Source organism: Tetrao urogallus (assembly GCF_951394365.1).
Source record: "Tetrao urogallus genome assembly, chromosome: 31".
NCBI classification, from domain to species: Eukaryota; Metazoa; Chordata; class Aves; order Galliformes; family Phasianidae; genus Tetrao; species Tetrao urogallus.
The window spans coordinates 974319-996885 of NC_136844.1; the positions used below are offsets into that span (position 1 = coordinate 974319).

Consider the following 22567-nt stretch of genomic DNA (forward strand, 5'->3'; position numbering starts at 1 on the left):
GGGCCTTCGGCCCGTCCTCACCACGAGGGGCTCTGGGCCCCCACAGCTCTGCACCCCCCGCGGGGCTCCCAGCACCTCTCAGTCTGCCCCGAACTGGGGAGAGAGCCCAGCACTGGGCCCAGTGCTCCGGATTGGGCTCCCCAGTGCAGAGCAGAGCGGGGAGCTCCTCCCTGCCCTTCTGGCTGTGCTTTGTGCAGTGCCTCACAGGGAACCGTTGGCCAGCAAGGCACACTGCTGGCTCACAAACACCCTGTGCTCAACTCTTAGTCAACCTGTTGGCCACCATTGGTTCACGAGGTCACACTGCTGGCTCTTTGTCACCCTTTTTGTCAACCACTGACCAACCAGGACCCTATTGGCCCTCTTGCTCACCAAGTCACACTGCTGGCTCATTGTCACCCTCTTGGCCAACCATTGGACATCTGGACCCCACTGACCCTCTTGGTCACCAGGTCACACTGCTGGCTCATTGTCACTCTTTTGGATCAACCAGGACCCTATTGGCCCTCTTGGCCACGAAGGCATATTGTCACCCTCCCTGCCACCAGGTCGCACTGCTGGCTCATGGCGAACCAGCAGTCAGCCACGACGCCATGATGCTTTAAGCCACCATGATGCACCGTTGCCTCATGACCTCATTCTCCACCAGCCTCCTCTGGCCCCCCCGCTCCCCTTCCAGCCCCACCCTGCCCCACATCGCCGCTCCCCACCCGATGCCAACCCAGTCCAGCACATGGGGACAGTCACGCACTCTGCTCCCCATACGTGTCCACCGCCTGCAGGCGCGCGTTCAACTCTCCTTTATCAAACGGCACCGCGGCCTTTCGGCCTGTCCCGGAGCCGGGGGTTATCAGCCCCACAGCTGTGGGGTTCGGGTCGCCGATAGCTGCCCCATTGATCCCGATAAGGCATTATCAGCGCCGCGTGCAGCGGTGCCCGTTTGGGGTAATCGGGTAACAGTGCGGAGGAGCAGAGTCCAGACCCTGCGCTAATTGCGGCTGCACTGTTAATGAGGACAGCGGCGATAAGGGGCCGGGAGCCATCGGGACGCACATCAAAGCCGTTCGGGGGGCAGCAGGTGGCCCTGTGCTCCACTGGGGACTCTGCCCACGGGTGGGGACAGCACTTATAGGGCGGTGGGGACAGCGGGGACACGGAGCACCATGGCTGGGGAGCAGAGCACGGAGCCCCGCAGCACCCCGGAGATGGGTGAGGGCCCCGCGCTGCCGGCTGGGCGTTTGGGGGAACAGTTTTGGGGGATTTGGGCATTTTTGGGAGGATGCTCTTCGGCTCTTTTTTTTTTTTTTTTTTTTTTTCTGGGGGTGGCGGAGTTCTCCGGTGTGAGCTCTCAGGAAGTATCAGCCACAGTTCAGCGGGAGGCGCTGAGATGACGGAAAACCAATGTTTTCTTGGTGGAAAAGGGACGGAATTGTAGCAGAACCCCCAAAAAAGGCATTTTGCCCCAATAGAACCGCGCTGCGCGGCGGGCAGACGCTGCTCCGGGCGAACTCCCGAGCGGTCCCGAGCCGAGCGGCGCCGAACGGATCCGAGCCGAGTGGTGCCGAACGGACCCGAGCGGTCCCGGGCCGAGAGGCGCTAAGTGAACCCGAGTGGGTCCGAACGGACCCGAGCGGCTCCGAGCCGAGTGGTGCCGAACGGACCCGAACGGTTCCGAGCCGAGAGGTGCCGAGCGCTCTCGAGCCGAGAGGCGCTAAAGTGAACCCGAGTGGGTCCGAACGGACCCGAGCGGCTCCGAGCCGAGTGGTACCGAACTCTCCCGAGCCGAGCGGCGCCGAAGGGACTTGAGCGATCTTGAGCCGAACGGCTCCGAACGGATCCGAGCGCTCCCGAGCCGAGCGGCGCTGAGTGAACCCGAGCGGGTCCGAAAGGACCCGAGCGCTGCCGAGCGCTCCCTAATGGAGTTCCGGTATCCGAAGTGCTCCGAGCGCTGCCGAGCGCAGTCGGGCCGGCGCGGAGAATGTGGCGGCGGCGGCGTTGGGCGGGAGCGGGGGCGGCGGTGAGCGGACACGGGCGGGGGGGGAGGGGACGACAGCGGGGGCTCCCCGGAGGGCTGTGGGGTGGCGGGGGTTGAGAGGGGGCGGCACCGGGGGTCCGTGAGGATGTTGTGGAGGGGCGGGGGGCTCCGCGGGGGGTCGTTAAGAGGGCGGGGGGTCCGGGGGACTCCGGGGCTCCGTGCGGTGCCGCGGGACTCGGTGTTCTCCGTGTGGGGACAGAAGGAAGCTGCTGCCCTCTGACGCCCTGCACTCCCTGCCCGACCGCCACCCCAGCGGCTCCGCCACCCCTACAGAGCCGCCACCCCGATGTATCCGTGACCCCAGTGTCACCCACAGCCCAGACGTCTCTGTGACCCCAATTGGCACCACGACCCCAATGGCACCCTGACCCCTCTATAGCCGTGACCCCAATGTCAGCCACAACCCTGATGTCACTGTGACCCCAATAGCACCCTGACCCCAATGGCACCACGACCCCTATATAGCTGTGACCCCAATGTAGCCATGACCCCGATGTCACCCACAGCCCCGATGTCTCTGTGACCCCCATGTATCTGTGACCTTGATGTCACTGTGACCCTGATGGCACCGTGACCCCAAAATCACTGATCCCAATGTCACCGTGACCTCAGTGCTACTGCGACACAGACATCACTGTGACCCCGATGTCACCGTGGCCCTGATGTCACCAGGACCCCAATGTTACTGTGAGCCCAATGTCACCACGACCCCAATTTCACCATGACCCTGATGTCACCATGACCCCGATGTCACCATGACCCCAGTGTTACCGTGATCCCAATGTCACCGTGACCCTGATGTCACCATGACCACAGTGTCCCTGCCACCCCAACGTCACCATGACCCCAGTGTTACTGTGAGCCTGATGTCACCATGATCGCAATGTCACCATGACCCCAATGTTAACGTGACCCCAGTGTCACCGTGACCATAGTGTCCCTGCCACCCCAACACCACCACGACCCCCTGTCACCACGCCACACACTGCAGCCCCCCAACATTCTCCCCATGCTCAGCATTTTGGGCTGTGCCAGGAGAGCTGGCTGCGCCAGGGGCAGGAAGGAAGCGCTGACATCAAAGCCCAGCACGCAGCCCTGCTGCATCAATGCCTGGAATTGTTCTCACTGGGCTCCCTCCCAGTGTTCCTCCCCCCGGGCCCAGAGCACTCGTGATGGGTGGTGACACTGACAAGTGGCCCGCGGGGCTGAGAGCCATCAGGAAACACAGGGAATGTGAGGATCAGGGGCTGAGCTGTGGGAAAGGAGCTGTGGGGAGGAGGGCGTGGGGGTCCTGGTGGCCAACAGGGGGACTGTGAGACAGAAGTGTGCTTTGGTGGTCACAAGGGCTGGTGGTGGCCAATGGGTTGACCAGGGGTTGACCAACAGGGTGACCAAGGGGTGAACAGAAGTTGACCGTGAGGCAGCAGTGTGTCCTGATGGTCACAAAGGCCAGTGGTGGTCCACAGGTTGAACAACAGGGTGAGCAGGAGGCAGCAATGTGTCCTGGTGGCCACAAGGGCCAGTGGTGGCCGATGGGTTGACCAAGGGTTGACCAAGAGGGTGACCAAGGGGTGAATAGAAGTTGATCGTGAGGCAGCAGTGTACCCTGATGGTCACCAAGGCCAGTGGTGGCCAATGGGTTGAGCAGCAGGGTGACTGTGAGCCAGCAGGTGAGCCTTGGTGGCCACAAAGACCAGTGGTGGGCAAAGAGTTGGCCAATACGGTGACCATCAGGCAGCAGTGTGCCCTGATGGCCATGAAGGCCAGTGGTGGTCAACAGGTTGAACAACGGGGTGACCATCAGGCTGCAACCTGTCCTTGTGACCATAAGGGCCAGTGGTGGCCGATGAGTTGACCAAGGGTTGACCGACAGGGTGACCAAGGGGTGAACAGAAGTTGACCGTGAGGCAGCAGTGTGCCCTGATGACCATGAAGGCCAGTGGTGGTCGACAGGGTGACCAACAGGGTGACCAAGAGTTGACCAGAAGTTGACTGAGGCAGCAGTGTGATCTGATGACCACGATGGCCAATGGTTCCCTGGGGGGACACTGCATAGAACGCAGCCGGAGACACTGGGAAGCAGTGGGAGGCACTGGGAGACACTGGGGGGCACTGGGAAGCAGTGGGGACACTGGGAGGTACTGGGAAGGCACTGGAGGGCACTGGGAAGCACTGAGGGCCAATGGGAGGCAATGGGAAGCACTGGAGGGCAATGGAGGGCACTGGAAAGCGCTGGGGGGCAATGGGGGGCAATGGGGGCACTGGGAGACAATGAGAGGCAATGGGAGGTAATGAGAAGCACTGGAGGGCAATGGGAGGCACTGGGAGACAATGAAAGGCAATGGGGGGACACTGTGGGGGGCAATGGGAAGCACTGGGAAGCACTGGGAGGCACTGGGGGGCAATGGAGGACAATGAGAGGCAATGGGAGGCACTGGGGGGCAATGGGAAGCACTGGGGGGCAAAGGGAGGCACTGGAAAGCACTGGGGGGCAATGGGAGCACTGGGAGACAATGAGAGGCAATGGGAGGTAATGAGAAGCATTGGGGGGCAATGGGAGGCACTGGGAGACAATGAAAGGCAATGGGGGGGGGCACTGTGGGGGGCACTGGGAAGCACTGGGGGGCAATGGGAGCCACTGGGGGGTAATGGGAAGTACTGGAGGGCAATGGAGGCAATGGGAAGCACTGGAGGGCAATGGGGGGCACTGGAAAGCACTGGAGGGCAACGGGGGCACTGGGAGACAATGGGAGGCAATGGGAAGCACTGGGGGGCAGTGGGGGCATTGGGAGACAATGAGAGGCAATGGGAGGTAATGAGAAGCATTGGGGGGCAACGGGGGACACAGGGAAGCAGTGGGGACAATGGGGGGCATCGGGCGGCTCTGTGCCCGCAGGTTGGGACTGCGGTGGCCGCTGGCATCCCGGCCGCATTCCGTGGTGCAGCCAAGGCCCCGGGGCTGTTTGCTGAGCTGCAATCAGCGGCGCTCCCAGTGCACTTCATCCCGCCCGAGGTCAGCGCCGTGTTTGCACTGATGGGCGGCGGTGCCGTCCTGCCTTCCTGCCCTGAGCAGCCTGGGAGTCATTTTCACGCACCTCTTAATTGGTTCCGATCTCTGGGTTTGTTAATTACCGGTGGAGATGGCGTTAATTACCGGTGGAGGTTTTGCCATCGGTTTTTAACGTGGGCTGCAGGGACGCCACTGCTGTGGGCTGCTGTGTGGTGGAGGTGTTGGTTGTAGTGTTGGTTGTAGTGTTTGTTGGTTGTAGTGTTGGATGCGGTGTTGGTCACAGCGTTGGTCGCAGTGTTGATGGAGGTGCTGGATGTGTTGGTCGCAGTGTTGGTGGTGGTGTTGGTGGTGTTGGTTACGGTGTTGATGGAGATGCTGGATGTGGTGTTGGTGGTGGTGTTGGTCGCAGTGTTGGTGGTGTTGGTGGAGCTGCTGGACGTGTTGGTTGCAGTGTCGGTCACAGTGTTGGTCGCATTGTTGGTTGAGGTGTTGGTGGAGGGGTTGTTCACAGCGTTGGTCACAGTGTTGTTGGCAGCGTTGGTTGTGTTGGTGGAGGTGTTGGATGTTGTGTTGGTGGCAGTGCTGGTTGCAATGTCGATTGTGGTGTTGGTCGCGGTGTTGGCAGCGTTGGTTGCAGTGTTGGTTGTGGTGTTGGCGGTGTTGTTGGCGGTGTTGGCAGCGTTGGTTGCAGTGTTGGTCGCGGTGTTGGCGGTGTTGGTCGTGCTGTTGTTGGCAGCGTTGGTCTCCCACTGCGGCGCTGCCCTCCTGGCGCAGCCCCACGTGCCCCATAAGGGTGCGGTGTTTTGCACGGCAGCAAATTGCAGCCCTGCTTTCACAACCTCGTGCCACAGCCAGGTGCTGCTCCCCGCCCCTCACTGCCCCATAACCCCCTTCCTCCCCCCGCTGCCCCATAACCGATCTTCCCCCTCTCACTGCAGCCAACGGAACCCCTTTAGAGCCCATCCCGGGCCCAGAGCAGCACTCAGCCATGGGGCCGCCCTACAGCGACCTCAGAGCATCCGGCGGTGAGTGGAGCTCAGCCTGAGATCGTCCGGGGGGAGAAATGGGGCTCTGCTCCACAGCACTGCCCCACATCTCTGCCCCATGTATCTGCCCCACAGCTCTGCCCCACAGTTCTGCCCTGTTTCTCTCTGCCCTACAGCTCTGCCCCACAGCTCTCTTTGCCCCACATCTCTGCCCATGTCTCTGCCCCATGTCTCTCTCTACCCCACGTCTGCCCCACAGCTCTGCCCCACGTTTCTGCTCCATATATATGTCCCACAGCTCTGCCCTGTTTCTATCTGCCTCATGTCTCTGTCCCATCTCTGCCCCATATCTCTGCCCCACAGCTCTGCCCCACGTATCTGTCCCACAGCTCTGCCCTGTTTCTCTCTGCCCCACAGCTCTCTTTGCCCCACATCTCTGCTCATGTCTCTGCCTCATGTCTCTCTCTACCCCAAGTCTGCTCCACAGCTCTGCCCCACGTTTCTGCTCCATATATCTGTCCCACATCTCTGCCCCACAGCTCTGCCCTGTTTCTCTCTGCCCCACAAGTCACGGGGGGGGAGCGCAGCCCACCCATCCCTGCCGGACCAGCCGGACCGGCTCCTCTGTGACCCCGTTGTGCAAATCTCTGGGCGGTGGATGGAGGTGGGGGGGGGGTGGAGGGAAGAGGTTTGGAGCGGGCGGAGCGCTGCCGCTGCGATGATGCAAGAGCGGAATGGCAAAGCGCTCCGTGCCGCTCCGCCGCTCACAGCGCGATGGCGGAGAGCAGTGAGTGGTGGGGGGGGGGGAGTTGGGGGGGGGTTTAGGGGTCCCGATCCGCCCCGCCACCGCTCTCCGTGCCGCCCTCACTCCGTCCGTCCTCTCTGTGCCCCCCCCGCAGAGGACGGCCCCGCCGAGAGCATCGGCTCCGTGTCGGGCAGCAGGAACGCGCTGCAGCCGCTGCAGGGGGAGGAGGATGAACCCTTCACCACTTACTTCGACAGCAAAATCCCCATCCCCGAGGATGAGACGGTGGGTGCGCGGTCCCCCAAACCCCCCCAACACCCAGGGTGGGGTCCGTGCTGCTCCTGGGGGTCTGATCTACGCTGCTCCTGGGGGTCTGAGCTCTTCTTGGGTGGCTGTGCTGCTCCCAGGGTCCCTGGTGCTTGTGGGGGTCTTCACTGCTCCCGGGGGTCCACAGTGTTTCTGGGGGTCCTCATTACTCCTGGGGGTCCGTGCTGCTCCCAGGGTGCAGGGACCCCCACCCTGAGGGTCCAGGGGGCTCCCCAGAGCTGTGCACTGTTCCTGGGGGTCTGTGCTGCTCCTGAGGGTCCAAAGTGCTCCCAGGGGTCTGTGCTGCTTCCAGGGGTCTGTGCTGCTCCTGGGGGTCTGCAGTAGTCCTGGGGGTCTACGGTGCTCCCAGGGGTCCATGGTTCTGTGCTCCTGGGGGTCCTCATTGCTCCTGGGGGTCTACAGTACTCCTGGGGGTCCATGCTGTTCCTTTGGGTCCATGGTGCTCCTGAGGGTCTGCACTGCTTCCAGGGGTCTGTGCTGCTTCTGGGGGTCCGTGCTGCTCCCAGGGTGCAGGGACCCCCACCCTGAGGGTCCGGGGTGGCTCCCCAGAGGTGTGCGCTGTTCCTGGGGGTCTGTGCTCCTCCTGGAGGTCCATGGTGCTCCCTGAGGTCTGCGCTGCTCTCAGGGGTCTGTGCTCTTCCCAGGGCTCCACAGAGCTCCTAGAGATCTCTGGTGCTCTCAGGGGTCTGTGCTGCTCCTGGGGTCCATGGTTCTGTGCTCCTGGGAGTCCTCATTGCTCCTGGGGGTCAGCAGGGCTCCTGGGGGTCCATGCTGTTCATTCAGGTCCATGGTGCTCCTGGGGGTCTGTGCTGCTTCCAGGGGGTCTGCAGTATTCCTGGGTATCTGCAGTATTCCTGGGGGTCTACAGTGGTCCCAGGGGTCCGTGGTTCTGTGCTCCTGGGGGTCCTCATTGCTCCTGGGGGTCCGTGCTGCTCCTGGGGGTCTGTGCTGCTCCCAGGGGTCCACGCTGTTCTTGGGTGTCCACAGTGCTCCCAGGGCTCCGTGGTGCCCCTGGGGGTCTGTGGTGCCCCTGGGGCTGAGGGCCACCCCTCCTTGCACAGCACTCGTGCTTCAGTTTCCGAAAGCTGTGGGCATTCACCGGGCCGGGCTTCCTGATGAGCATCGCTTACCTCGACCCCGGCAACATCGAGTCCGACCTGCAGTCCGGAGCTGTGGCGGGGTTCAAGGTCTGAATGGGGGGAGGGCGTGGGGGGGGGCTGGAGAGGGGGCAGGAGGACTTTGGTAAGGGGAGGAGGGGCTGGGGTAGGGGCAGAAAGGTTTGGGGTCAAGGCAGAGAGGTTTGGGGTCAGGTGAGGAGGGTTTGGGGTTGGGGCAGGAGGGTTTGGGGTAGAGGTAGAAAGGTTTGGGGTCAGGGGAGGAGAGTTTGGGGTAGGAGCAGAAAGTTTTGAGGTCGAGACAGAAAGGTTTGGGGTCAGGGGAGGAGGGTTTGGAGTCGGGGCAGGAAGGTTTGGGGTCAGGGTAGAAAGGTTTGGGTTCAAGGAAGGAGGGTTTGGGGTCAGGGGCAGGAGGACTTGGGGTCAAGGCAGAGAGGTTTGGGGTCAGGGGAGGAGGGTTTGGGATCAGGGCAGAAAGGTTTGAGGTTGGTGCAGAAAGGTTTGAAGTCAAGGGAGGAGGTTTTGGGGTCAAGGCAGAGAGGTTTGAGGTGAGGGCAGAAAGGTTTGGGGTCAGGGGAGGAGGGTTTGGGTCGAGGCAGAGAGGTTTGGGGTTGGGGGTGGAGGGTTTGGGATAGGAGCAGAAAGGTTGGGTGTCAGGGGAGGAAGGTTTGGGGTGAGAGCAAAAAGGGTCAGTGTAGAAGGGTTTAGGGTTAGGGCAGAAAAGTTAGGGTTGGGGTAAAAGGGTTTAAAGTTGGTGAAGGTTTGGGGTGAGGGCCGGAGGATTTGGGATGAGGGTAGGAGGGTTTGGGGCAGGGCAGAAATGTTAGGATCAGGGTAGGAGGGTTTTGGGGCTGGGGGTTGGAGTTCAGGGCTGGAGGATTTGGGGTTGGGGCAGAAAGATTTAGGGTCGGGGTAGAAGGGTTTAAGGGCAGGGCAGGAGGGTTTGGGGTTGGGGCAGGAGGGTTTAGGGTTAGGTTGGTAAGGTTTAGGGTCAGGGTAGAAAGATTTAGGGTCAGGGCAGGCGGGTTTATGGTTAGGGTAGAAGGGTTTGGGGTCTGGGCAAGAAGGGAAGGGACAGGATAGGAAGTTTTGGGGTCAGGACAGAAAAGGTAGAGTCAGGGCAGGAGTATTTAGGGTCGGGGCAGAAAGGGCTACGGATGAGGCAGGAGAATTTGGGGTCAGGGCAGGAGGATTTAGGGTCAGGGTAAGAGGGTTTGGGGTCAGGGCAGAAAGGTTTGGGTCAGGGTAGAAAACTTTGGGGTTGGGACGGGAGGGTTAGGGTTGGGGAAAAAGGGTTTAGGATCAGGATTGAAAGATTTGGGGTCGGGGTGGAGAGATTTAAGGGCAGGGCAGGAGGGGTTAGGGAGGGGGCAGGAAAGTATGGGGTCAGGGCAGGAGGGTTTGGGGTTAAGAAAGAAGGCTTTAAGGTTGGGGCAGGAGGAGGGGTAGGGACAGGGCAGGAGGATTTAGGGTCAAGATCCAAAGGTTAGGCTTGGGAGAGGAGGACACAGGGTTGGGGTAGAAGGGTTTAAGGTTGGGGAGGGTTTGGGGTCAGGGCAGGAAGGTTTAGGGTCGGTTTGGAAAGGTTTGGGGTCAGGGTAGAAAGATTTAGGGTCAGGGCAGGAGGGTTTATGGTTAGGGTAGAAGGGTTTGGGGTCAGGGCAAGGGGACAGGAGGGGCTGGGGTTGGGATGATCAGGATGCGGGGTGCGGAGCAGCGCAGAGCTGCGCTGGTGGGGCGTCCTGTGATCCGTGAGGAGCTCAGCCGTTTCTGCTGTGATCCATGGCTGCACTGAGCTCCACCACTTCTGCTTCGTGGTCCCCGGGCGGCACTCAGCCCTTCGCCCCCCTCCTGTCCCTGCAGCTGCTCTGGGTGCTGCTGTTGGCCACGGTGATCGGGCTGCTGCTGCAGCGCCTGGCGGCGCGGCTCGGCGTGGTGACGGGGCTGCACCTGGCTGAGGTCTGCCATCGCCAGTACCACAGGGTGAGTGGGGAGGGGGGTGGGGGGCACTGCTCTGACCTCCTGGTCCCCCTCCGTACGGCTGCAGGGCTCCGATCACAGCCCACCCCCCTCCTCCCCTTCCCCAGACCTGCAGGGCGCTGCTCACAGCCCATCCCTTGTCTTCCCCCCCCCCCCCCCCCCCATGGCTACAGGGCACCCCTCGCTGCCCGCTCTTCACCACGCCTCCCATCTCATGGCTGCATGCCACTGCTCACCGCCCACCCCTCTTTTTCTCCCCCTCCCCATGGCTGCAAGGCTCTGCTCACAGCCCACCCCATGTGCTCCCCCTCACCAGAACTGCATGGCACCACTCACAGCTCAGCCCTCATCTCCCCCTCCCCATGGCTTCATGGCCACTCACCTAACCCTAACCCTAACCCTAACCCTAACCCTAACCCTAACCCTAACCCTAACCCTAACCCTAACCCTAACCCTAACCCTAACCCTCACCCACCTAACCCACCCCTCATCTTCCTCCCCCTCCCCATGGCTGCAGGGCCCCCCCCGCTGCCCACCCCTCACCTTCTCCTCCCCACATGGCTGCATGGCACCACTCACAGCCCACCCCCCTCCTTCTCTCCCTCCCCATGGCTGCAAGGCTCTGCTCACAGAGCTCCATGTGGAGCTCCATGCTCCACTCCATGTGTTCCCCCTTCCCCAGGACTGCATGGCACCGCTCACAGCCCACCCCTCGTCTTCCCCCCCTCCCCATGGCTGCATGGCACCACTCTACTACTCCCACCCTTCACCTTCTCCCCCTCTCCAGGACTGCAGGGCACTGCTCACAGCCCAGCCTTCATGTTCCCCCATCTCACAGCTGCATGGCACCTCTCATAGCCCACCCTTCGCCACCCCCCCCCCTGCCATGGCTGCATGGCACCCCCCACTGCCCACCCCTCACCTTCTCCTCCCCCCCATGGCTGCATGGCATCTCTAACAGCTCACCTCTCTCCTCCTCCTCCCCGTGACTTCAGGGCGCTGCTCACAGCCCACCCTTCATCTTCCCCCCCCTCCCCATGGCTGCAGGGCCCCCCCTGCTGCCCACCCCTCACCATCTCCTCCCCCCCAAGGCTGCATGGCTCCGCACAGAGCCCACCCCTCTCAGAATCACAGAATCACAGAGTGGCCAGAGTTGGAAGGGACCTCAAGGATCATGAAGCTCCAACCTGCCACACACAGGGCCACCAACCTCCCCATTTCATACTGGACCCTCTCCCCTTCTCCCCTTCCCCAGGTCTGCAGGGCGCTGCTCATGGCCCACCCCTCATGTTCTCCCCCTCCCCACGGCTGCATGGATTCACTCCCAGCCCACCCCTCCTTCTCCCCCTTCCCGGGACTGCGTGGCACCATTCACAGCCTGCCCTCCACCATCCCCCCACCCCAGTGCTTCGTGGCACAGCTCACCCCTCTCTCCCCACCTTCTGCCCCTCCTCAGCAGTGTTTTTTCCCCCTGTCCCCCCCCAGGTGCCTCGGATCATCCTGTGGCTGATGGTGGAGCTCGCCATCATCGGCTCTGACATGCAGGAGGTCATCGGCTCAGCCATCGCCATCAACCTGCTGTCGGTGGGGAAGTGAGTGGGGGGGGGGGGGGGGGTCCTCATTGTGGGGGGGGAGATGGGGCCGATTCTGGGGGGGTTGGCACCTCTGTTGACACCCACACCCACCCTCAGGATCCCACTGTGGGGCGGAGTGCTCATCACCATCGCCGACACCTTCGTCTTCCTCTTCCTGGATAAATACGGTTAGTGGGGGCTGGGGGGGGGGGATACTGGGATGTGGTGGGAGGTAGTGGGGTGTGGGGTGGATACTGGGGGCTGGGGTTGGAGACTGGGGTCGGAGGGTGGAAACGGGCGTGGGGGTGGATGCTGGGGTCTGGTGGGGGATGCTAAGGTCTGGGGTGGATAATGGGGTCTGGGAGTGGATGCGGGGTCTGGTGGGGAATACTGGGGTCTGGGGGTGGATAATGGGGTCTGGGGATGGATACTGGAGTATGGGGGTGGATACTTGGGTATGGGGGGGATGCCGGCATCTGGTGTTGGATGTTGGGGTCTGGTGAGGGGGGTACTGGGGTCTGGAGATGGATCTGGGGGTGGATACTGGGGTCTGGGGATGGGGATCTGAGAATGGATATTGGGGTCTGGTGGGGGATGCTGGGGTCTGGGAGTGAATATGGGATCTGGGGATGGGAGATGCTGGGGTCTGGGAGTGGATTCTGGGGTCTGGAAGTGGATGCTGGGGTTGGGTGGTGGGTGCCATGGCGTTGTGGTGGATGCTGGGGTCTGGAGGTGGGTCCAGCAGTGAGCGGCACACTGAGCCTGGTGCTGCCCGTGCAGGTTTGAGGAAGCTGGAGGCGTTCTTTGGTTTCCTGATCACCATCATGGCGCTGACCTTCGGATATGAGGTACTGGGTGCTGCTGGGGGGGCAGGGCGTGCTGTGCAGCCACAGAGCCCAAACCGAGCTGGGATGGGAGAGCACAGCATGGAGAGTCCCTGCATCACAAAGGGGGGTCTGCTGTGCGGAGCTGGGCTGGGCTGGGGACAGGGCTGAGAAAAGGGGTGGGCACAGAGCTGGGCACAGAGGTGGGGACAGAGGTGGTGACAGGGGTGGGCACAGGGGTGGGCACAGAGGTGGGGACAGATCTGTGAACAGAGCTGGGGACAGGGCTGAGCACAGAGCTGAGCACAGAGCTGAGCCCAGCATTGCTTTTTTCCCTCAGTACGTGACGGTGAAGCCGAACCAGAAGCAGGTGCTGCAGGGGCTGTTTGTTCCTGGGTGCCGGGGCTGCGGCACCCCACAGCTGGAACAGGCTGTGGGCATCGTGGGGGCCGTCATCATGCCCCACAACATGTACCTGCACTCCGCCCTGGTCAAGGTGAGCCCGGCAATAAGCAGCCCTGCAATAAGCAGCCGTGCTGCAGCAGGGTTGGAAGCTCACAGCCGTGAGCTCTGCAGGTCAGCGCTGTGCAGCATCTCCCCATGGTGCTGGGGTCCATGCAGGCAAAGCTGCAGCTGCACCCAGCAGCGACCTCATGCATGGGGGCAGGGCTCACTGTGCACCCCCCCTCTGTGCGCCCTCATTGTGCACCCCCATGCTTTGCACCCTCACACAGCACCTACTGTGCACCCCACACTGTGCACCCCCACACTTTGCACCCCCACACTTTGCACCCTCACAGCTCACTCTGCACCCTCATTCTGCACCCCCATGCCCTGCACCCCGACACTTTGCACCCCCCCCGTGCACCTTCATTGTGCACCCCCACTCTGTGCACACCCTCTCTGTGCTCCCCTTACACTTGGCACCCTCACACTTTGCACTCTCACAGCTCACTCCGTGCACCCTCATTCTGCACCCCCTCCCTGTGCACCCCCACACTTTGCACCCCCCCTCTGCACACCCTCATTCCATGCAAACCCTCTCTGTGCCCCCTCACACTTGCAACCCCCTTCTGTGCACCTCCACCCTGTGCATCGCCCCACTTTGCACCCTCTCACAGCACCCCCACACTTTGCACCCCCACTAGCCCCCCGTGTGCAACTCACACTCTGTGCATCCCCCACTTTGCACCCTCATTTTGCACCCTCACCCTGCACCCCCTGACCCTGCACCCCCATGCCCTGCACTCTCCCCCTCTGTGCACCCATGGGTGCATTCCCGTTGCCCCCCCCCTTGCAGTCCCGCCAGGTGAATCGCTCCAACCCGCGGGAGGTGCGTGAGGCCAACAAATACTTCTTTGCTGAGTCGTGCATTGCGCTCTTCGTCTCCTTCATCATCAACGTCTTTGTCGTCTCTGTCTTCGCCGAGGCTTTCTATGGGAAAACCAACATGGATGTGGTGAGTTGGGGGCTGGGGGAAGGGATTTGGGGGGGGGAGGGAGGCACTGGGCTGAGCTGGGAGGACAGAGCGGGGTTCTCGATGCCCCCCAGCAGCGCTTGGAGTCTCATTGCAGCACGAGGTTTGTGCCAACGCCAGCAGTGCCCACACAGGGCTGTTCCCGAGCGACAACACCACGCTGGAGGTGGACATCTACAAAGGGGTGAGGAGCTCTGATAGCACTGCTGATAATGGGCTGTGCTGCTGATAACAGCCCCCAGCTCTGATAGCACAACCCCCAGTTCTGATAACAGCCCGCAGTTCTGATAACGGCCCCCAGCTCTGATAGCACAGCCCCCAGCTCTGATAACAGCCCGCAGTTCTGATAACAGCCCCCAGCTCTGATAGCACAGCCCCAGCTCTGATAGCTGCAAGGCTCTTTGAAGATCACAGGACTGTGGGATGGTTGGGTTGGATGGGTGCTAAAAGATTGAAGAGCCGTGGGATTGTTGGGATGGCAGTGTTCTTAAAGGTCATTGAACGATGGGGTGGTTGGGTTGGAAGGGGCCTGAAAGATCACAGCACCGTGAGGTGGTTGGGTTTGGAGGGTCCTTGCAGATCATAGAGCCATAGGATGGTTGGAATGGAAGGGTCCTTAAAGATCACAGAACCATGGGGTGGTTGGGATGGAAGGGTCCTGGAAGGCCACGTGTCAGTGGCGTCCATCTGTCTGTCTGTTGCAGGGCGCAGTGCTGGGCTGTTACTTTGGCCCAGCTGCTCTCTACATTTGGGCCATTGGGATCCTGGCGGCTGGGCAGAGCTCCACCATGACCGGGACGTACTCAGGGCAGTTCGTCATGGAGGTGCTGCCCTCTGCTTTCCTCCCCCTTCACTTCTGCTTTTCCCTCTGAACCTTTTCCTCTCTTTTTCTCCTCCCTCTGTCTGTCCTGGAGTGTCTCCTTTCCACTCTGCTCCTCTTCTGCCATTCCTGCATTCTCTCCTCTTCCTCTCCTCTCTGGGTTGTATCCCTTCTTTTCCCCTCCTGTTCTCCCTCACCTGCCCCATGTGTGTCCTCTGCTGCTCTTCTGCTCTCCTCTCTCTGTATCTCCTCATCTTCCTCTCAGCTCTCCTCCCCTTCTTTCTTCCCCTCTCCTCTTCCACTCTGCTCCTCTTTTGTCTTTCTTGTATCCTCTCTTCTCCTTTTCTCCTCCTCTTTCTGGGTTATTTCCTTTCTTTTCTCCTTCACTTGCCCTACTGTGTTCTGCTCTGCAGCTCCTCTTTCTTACCTTTATCTCCCCAGCCTCCTATCACCTCTTCCCCTTCTATTCTGTATTTCCTTTATCCTCTTTTCCTCTTCTGCTCCTTGGTCTCTCCTGTATCCTCTCCTCTTCTCTCTGGCTTGTGTCCCTTCTTTTCCTCTTCCTTGTGTGTCCTCCTCTGCTGCTCTTCTGCTCTCCCCTCTCTCTGTATCTCCTCGTCTTCCTCTCAGCTCTCCTCCTCTCCCAGTCTACTCCTATATAATGGTTGCATCCCTTCTTTCCCTCTTCTGCTCCCTGGCCTTTCCTGTATCCTCTCCTCTTCTTCTCTCTGGTTGTATCCCTTCTTTTCCCCTTCTGCTCTTCTCCTCCTTCTCCCGCCCCATGTGTGTCCGCTTCTGCTGCTCTTCTGCTCTTCTCTCTATCTGCATCTTCTCATCCTCCTCTCAGTTCTCCTCCTCTTTTATCTCACTTCTATCTTCTCCTCTTCCACTCCGCTCCTGCCTTTCCTGCACCCTCTTCTCCTCTCTTCTGCTCTCCAGCCTTACCTCCAAGTTCTCTTCTCCCCTCATGCTCCCCTCTGCTCACCGTTCCCCATCTCCCCACATCTCCTCTACCCCCTTACCCCCATCACCCCCCTTTGCCCCCCATCACCCCCATCATCACCACCCTTCTCCTCCCTCAGGGCTTCCTCAACCTGCGCTGGTCGCGCTTTGCCCGCGTGCTGCTGACGCGCTCCATCGCCATCACCCCCACCCTCTTTGTGGCCATCTTCCAGGACGTGGAGCACCTGACGGGGATGAACGACTTCCTCAACGTGCTCATGAGCCTGCAGGTGGGCCGGGGGCTCTGCAGCGCATCCACAGAGTCACAGGACGGTTGGGTTGGGAGGGAGCTCAAGGAGCACGGAGCTCCAACCCCACCAATGCAGGGCCACCAACCTCCCCATTTCACAGCAGCCCAGGCTGCCCAGGGCCCCATCCAGCCTGGCCTCCAACACCTCCAGGGATGGACGGGGCATCGCAGCCTCTCTGGGCAGCTGTTCAGCCCCTCACCGCTCTCACAGCACACAACTTCCCTGACATCCAACCTCCATCTGCCCTCCCTCAGCTTCATTTCCCCTCGTCCTGCTGCCATCTCCCCTTTCACAGAGCTGCCTCCCCTCCTGGCTGCAGGCTCCCTTTCAGGCACTGCTGGCTGCACTGAGCTCACCCCCAGCCTTCTCTTCTCCATGCTGAACGAGCACAGAACTTCCCTGCCATCCAAATTTCCCCCTGACATCCCATCGCTTCCTTTGGGATTCCTTCCTGCAGAGTGGGGCACGTGGGGGAAGGCTGCCCCGATCCCAGCTTCTATCAGTGGGGCGGGGTGGGGGTTGGCTGCCTCTGCTCTGTCCCTGTGGGAGCCAGCAGGGGTCTGCTTGTCACCCGGCAGTGATGGGACACAAAAGGGAATGGCTGTGATGTGGAGGAGGGGACAGGAAGACGTTGTCACCCAGACGTGGAGTGATGGGATGAGGGGGAATGGATGCAGTGTGGGAGAGGGGACAGGAATCCATTCGTCAACTGGATGCACAGCGATGGGATGATGGGGACCAGCTGCAGTGCAGAGCAGGGGACAGGAGCCCATTGGTCACCTGGACACAGAGTGATGTGGGATCGTTGGGATGGAAGTGTCCTTAAAGGTCCTTGAACGATGGGGTGGTTGGGTTGGAAGGGGCCTGAAAGATCACAGCACCATGAGGTGGTGGGGTTTGGAAGGTCCTTGCAGATCATAAAGCCATAGGATGGTTGGAATGGAAGGGTCCTGGAAGGTCACAGAGCCACGGGATGGTTGGGATGGAAGGGTCCTGGAAGGTGACGTGTCAGTGGCCTCCATCTGCCTGTCTGTTGCAGGGCTGTAGCGTGGAGGAGGGGGTGGGAATCTGCTTGTCAGCCAGACACGGGGTGAGATGAGACGAAGGGGAGCAGCTGTAACGCAAAGGAAGGGACAGGAACCAGCAAATCTGAGTGCACTGAGATGGGAGAAGGGGCAGAAGCTGTAACGTGGAGCCGGGGACAGGAGTGCGCTTGTCACCCGGCTGCACAGTGATGGGATGAGAGGAGCGACTGTCATGCAGAGGGGGTGGGAATCCACTCATCATCCTGACCCTTAGCGATGGGGTGGGGGGGATGGCTGAGCCACAAAGAAGGGGAGACTGTGGTGGATCTGCACGGGGTGCTGGCAGCACGATGGGGCACTGGCAATGTGGGCGTCAGCTCCCTGTGCTGGGATGGAGCTCTGTGGTCACCACGTCCCTCAGCCCAACCCTCCCCGCTCCACGGCCCCACACTTTTCCCATAGAGGAGAAATCCCTTTCTCTGCATCACAGCACCCTCAGTGGTCGCATGGACTCCCCTCCTCACCCCTCCTCCTTCCATCTCAGCTCCCATTTGCCCTCATCCCAGTGCTGACCTTCACCAGCCTGCCCAGCGTCATGAACGACTTCGCCAACGGGCTGTGAGTACGATGAGGGGGTGGCTGGGGGGTCCGGAGAGGCCCAAAAAGGGTCTGGAGGGGAGGGAGGGGGTCTGTGCTCAGCTCATGCCGCCGGCAGGTTCTGGAAGATTGGTGGAGGCGCCGTCATCCTGCTGGTGTGCAGCATCAACATGTACTTCGTGGTGGCCTACGTGATGGCGCTGAACCACGTGGGGCTCTACGTCGGCGCGGCCATCCTCAGCATCGTCTACCTGGCCTTTGTCGCGTACCTGGTGAGCGGGTCCTGCAAGATTGTAGAACTGAGGGGTGGTTGGGTTGGGAGGATCCTGACAGGTTGGAGAGCCATGGGGTGGTTGGGTTGAGAAGGTCCTGAAAGGCCAAAGAGCCATGGGTGGTTGGGATGGAAGGGTCCTTGAAGGTCAGAGAACCACAGGATGATTGTGCTTGGGGGTCCTGCATGGGGGGCAGGAAGCAAGGTGGGGGGCAGGAAGGAGCACATTTGGGGCAGGAAGGAGCACATGTGGGGCAGGGAGCAACACATGGGGCAGGAAGGAGGATATATGGGGCAGTAAGGAGGATATATGGGGCAGGAAGGGGCACATGTGGAGCAGGAAGGAGTGCATGGGGCTGAAAGGAGCACATGTGGGGCAGGAAGGGGCACATGGGGCAGGAAGGAGTGCATGTGGGGCAGAAAGGGGCAAATGGGGCGGGAAGGAGCACACGTGGGGCAGGAAGGAGCACACGTGGGGCAGGAGGGATGTGAGGCTCCGTCCTGCTGTCGTTGCAGACCTGGCTGTGTCTGATCGCGCTGGGGGCCTCGGCGCTGTCCTGCGGCAGCACGGTAAGCGTCACGCGCAGCCTGCTGCCCGAGCCCAGCCCTGCGCACGGCGGCAAGTAGCGCCCGCAGCGCGCGTGTGCGAGTGTGACAGCACGGGTCTGCGTGTGTGTGTGTGTGTGAGCTGTGTGTGTGTGAGCTGTGTGTGTGTGTGTGAGCTGTGTGTGTGTGAGCCGTGTGTGTGTGAGCCCTGTGTGTGTGAGCCCTGTGTGTGTGAGCCCTGTGTGTGTGCACCCCTGTGTGCGTTCCCCCTCTGTGTGTGTCATCATGTGTGTACATTCCTGAGTGTGTGTGTGTGTCTGTGTGTGTGTGTGTGTGCGCCCTCCCCGGGCACTGAGCACCACCAACAACGTTTGCACACACAAACCAACGCGTGACACTGAACTGTGGCACTGCTGTGCGGCACCGACATGGCGGGGTGACAACACTGCGTTGGTTGTGACAACATGAGGTTGGGTGTGACGACAACAACACTACGTCGAGTGTGACAACAACAACACTACGTGGCGTATGACAACAACACTACGTCGGGTGTGACAACAACAACACTACGTCATGTGTGACAACGCTGCATCAGGTGTGACAACACTACGTGGGCTGTGACGACACTCCATCGGGTTTGACAACGCTGCATCGGGTGTGACAACACTATGTTGAGTGTGACAACGCTACGTGGGCTGTGACAGTGCTGCGCCGGGTGTGACAGCGCTCCATCAGGTGTAATAATGCTGTGTCGGGTGTGACAACACTCCATCAGGTGTGACAACACTACCTCAGGTGCACCAACGCTGTGTTGGGTGTGACAGCACTGCGTTGGCTGTAACAGCGCTCCATCGGGTGTGACAGCACTGCGTCGGGTTTGATGAGACTCCGTCGGGTGTAACGATGCTACGTCGGGTGTGACAACACCGCGTCGGTTGTAACAACACTCCTTTGGGTGTAACGAGTCTGCATCGGCTGTGACAACACTGCGTCGGGTGTGATGACGCTGTGTTGGGTGTAACAACGCTCCATCAGCTCTAACAGTGCCACGTTGGGTGTGATTACAGTGCGTCAGGTGTGACGGTTCTCCATGGGGTGTGAGCACACTGCGTGGGGTGTGAGCACACTGCGTGGGGTGTAACTGTGTGAGGTTGGGGGTGACGGTGCCTCATGGGGTGTGAGAACACTGTGGGGTGTGACAGAACCACATCGGGTGTGACAGTGCTGCGCTGGGTGTGACAACGCTGCATAGGGTGTAGCGGCACTGTGTTGGGTGTGACAACACTACGTTGGGTGTAACAGTGCCACGTTGGGTGTAATGGCACCATGTTGGGTGTAACAACGATATGTTGGGGGTGACAACACTACATCGGGTGTAACATCACCATGTTGGGTGTTAACAGTGCTTTGCTGGGTGTAACAACGCTGCATCGGGTGTAACAATGCTATGTTGGGTGTGAAAACCCCACGTTGGGTGTAACGGTGCTACATTGGGGGTTGGCAGCAACCCATTGGGTGTGACAACAGTGCTCTGGGATTGACAACGCATGGAGTGTAATGACACCATGTTGGGTGCAGCAGTGCTGCGTTGGGTGTGACAATGCTGTGTCGGGTGTGGAAGCATCACAGTGGGTGCAACAGTGCTGTGCTGGGAGTGACAACACCGTGCTGGGTGGGACAAACCTCCATTGGGTGTGGCAACACTGCGTTGGGGGTGTTGGGCGGGAGAACACCATGCTGGGTGTGACAATGCTACTCTGAGTGTAACGGCGCTGTGTTGGGTGCAGCAGTGCTGTATTGGGGGTGACAGCAACATGTTGGGTGTAACAGTGCTGTGTTGGGTGTGACAGTCCTACACTGGGTGTAACAACGGTGTAACAACGCTACGTGGAGCGAGACAACACTGCCCTGGGTGCAATGGCGCCGTGTCAGGTGTGGCAGCACTGCTGTGTCGGGTGTAACAGTGCTACACTGAGTGTAACTGTGACAGCGCCGTGTGCGGTGTAACGATGATATGTTGGGTGTGACAACAGAACGTCGGGTGTAACGGCGCCCTGTTGGGTGTAACAGCGCTGTGTTGGATGCGCCGACACTGTGTTGGGTGCGACAAAACTCCACTGGGTGCAACAGGGCTGCGTCAGGTGTGGCGCCGTGACTCTGTGTCAGGTGTAGCAGTGCTGCACTGGGTGTGACAACACTGCGCTGTGTGACAACACTGCGTCGCATGTGACAATGCTGTGCCACGTGCCGCAGTCCTGCATTGGGTGTAGCAATGGTGCCTCAGGTGTGACAACACCGTGTGGGGTGTGGTGACAGCGTGCTGGGTGTAACAGTGCTACATTGGGTGTAACAACTCTGCATTGGGTGTGACAGTGCTATGTTGGGTGTGACAACACTGCATGAGGTGTAATGACACTGTGTCGGGTGCAGCAGTGCTGCGTTGGGTGCGCCAACACTGCGTTGGTGTGACAGTGCTGTGTTGAGTGTGATGACACCATGTTGGGTGTAACAGTGCTGCATTGGGTGTAACAACGCTGCATTGGGTGTAACAGTGCTGCATTGGGTGTAACAACGCTGCATTGGGTGTAACAGTGCTACATTGGGTGTAACAACGCTGCATTGGGTGTAACAGTGCTGCATTGGGTGTAACAACGCTGCATTGGGTGTAACAACGCTGCATTGGGTGTAACAACGCTGCATTGGGTGTAACAGTGCTGCATTGGGTGTAACAACGCTGCATTGGGTGTAACAGTGCTGCATTGGGTGTAACAACGCTGCATTGGGTGTAACAGTGCTGCATTGGGTGTAACAGTGCGATGTCAGGTGTGAAAACCCCACGTTGGGTGTAACGGTGCTACATTGGGGGTTGGCAGCAACCCATTGGGTGTGACAACACTACACTGGGATTGACAACGCGTGGAGTGTAATGACGCCGTGTTGGGTGCAACAGTGCTGCGTTGGGTGTGGAAACACCACAGTGGGTGTAACAGTGCTGTGCTGGGTGTGACAACACTGTGCTGGGTAGGACAAACTTCCATTGGGTGTGGCAACACTGCGTTGGGTGTGACAGCATCACATTGGATGTGGCAGTGTTGTGTTGGCTGTGACAAACCCATGTTGGGTGTAAGAACACTGCACTGAGTTTAACGGTGCTCGATGGGGTGTGACAACACCGGGTTGGGTGTGACAAGGTTACATCGGCTGTGATGATGCTATGTTGGGTGTGACAACGCTGCACTGGGGGTAACAGTGCCACATTGGGTGTGACAACACCATGGTGGGTGTGATGACACCATGTTGAGTGTGATAGCAACACTGCGCTGGGTGTAACAGTGCCACGTTGGGTGTGACAGCACCACACTGAGTGTGACAACAAGACATTGGGTGTGACAACACCATGTTGAGTGTGAGAGCAATGCGTTGGGTGTGACAACACTGCGTTGGGTGCAACAGTGCCACGTTGGGTGTGACAACACACACACACACACACACACACACACACACGGATTTGGGGCAAGGCGTGCAGCTCGGTGCTGCTGTTGCTCTGGTCCCATTTTTGGGGGCAGTGCTGATGGTCTCCCCTTCCCCCCCCACAGCGCTGCTGGGCCTTCGCTGCGCGCCCGGAGCTCTTCCTCCTCAACAACATCGGCGTGGAGGCGGCGGTGACGCGGTGATGTGGGATGGGAGCTGGAGATGGGAGCAGTGCCACCACGGAACCGGGATGGAAACAAACGGCGTTGGGATGGCACCAAAATGGCACCAGAATAACACAGGGGTGGCGCTGGGATGGAACCAGAATGGCGTTGGGGTGGCACCATGATGATGTTGGGGTGGCATTGGGGTGGCACCAGAATGGCTTTGGGACGGAACTGGGATGGCATGGGGATGGTATTGGAATGGCACCAGAATGGCACCAAAATGGGACCAGAATAACACAGGGATGGCACTGGGGTGGCACCACAATGGCGTTGGGGTGGCATTG

General features: G+C 60.2%; 1 protein-coding gene across 1 annotated transcript; it reads left to right on the forward strand.

Moving 5' to 3' along the window:
- Nucleotides 1–6033: 6033 nt before the first annotated feature.
- SLC11A2 (solute carrier family 11 member 2) lies at nt 6034–22272 on the forward strand (the record flags this gene model as incomplete). The annotated part of the gene is made up of 16 exons (XM_079547729.1): nt 6034–6070; nt 6931–7061; nt 8165–8290; nt 10082–10201; nt 11684–11790; nt 11890–11960; nt 12553–12620; nt 12937–13092; nt 13897–14055; nt 14171–14257; nt 14778–14897; nt 15976–16125; nt 17716–17789; nt 17887–18040; nt 18556–18609; nt 22182–22272. 16 exons carry the CDS (start codon nt 6034–6036, stop codon nt 22257–22259), a joined length of 1692 nt encoding a protein of 563 aa, XP_079403855.1. The 3' UTR covers nt 22260–22272.
- Between the last annotated feature and the right edge of the window lie 295 nt (nt 22273–22567).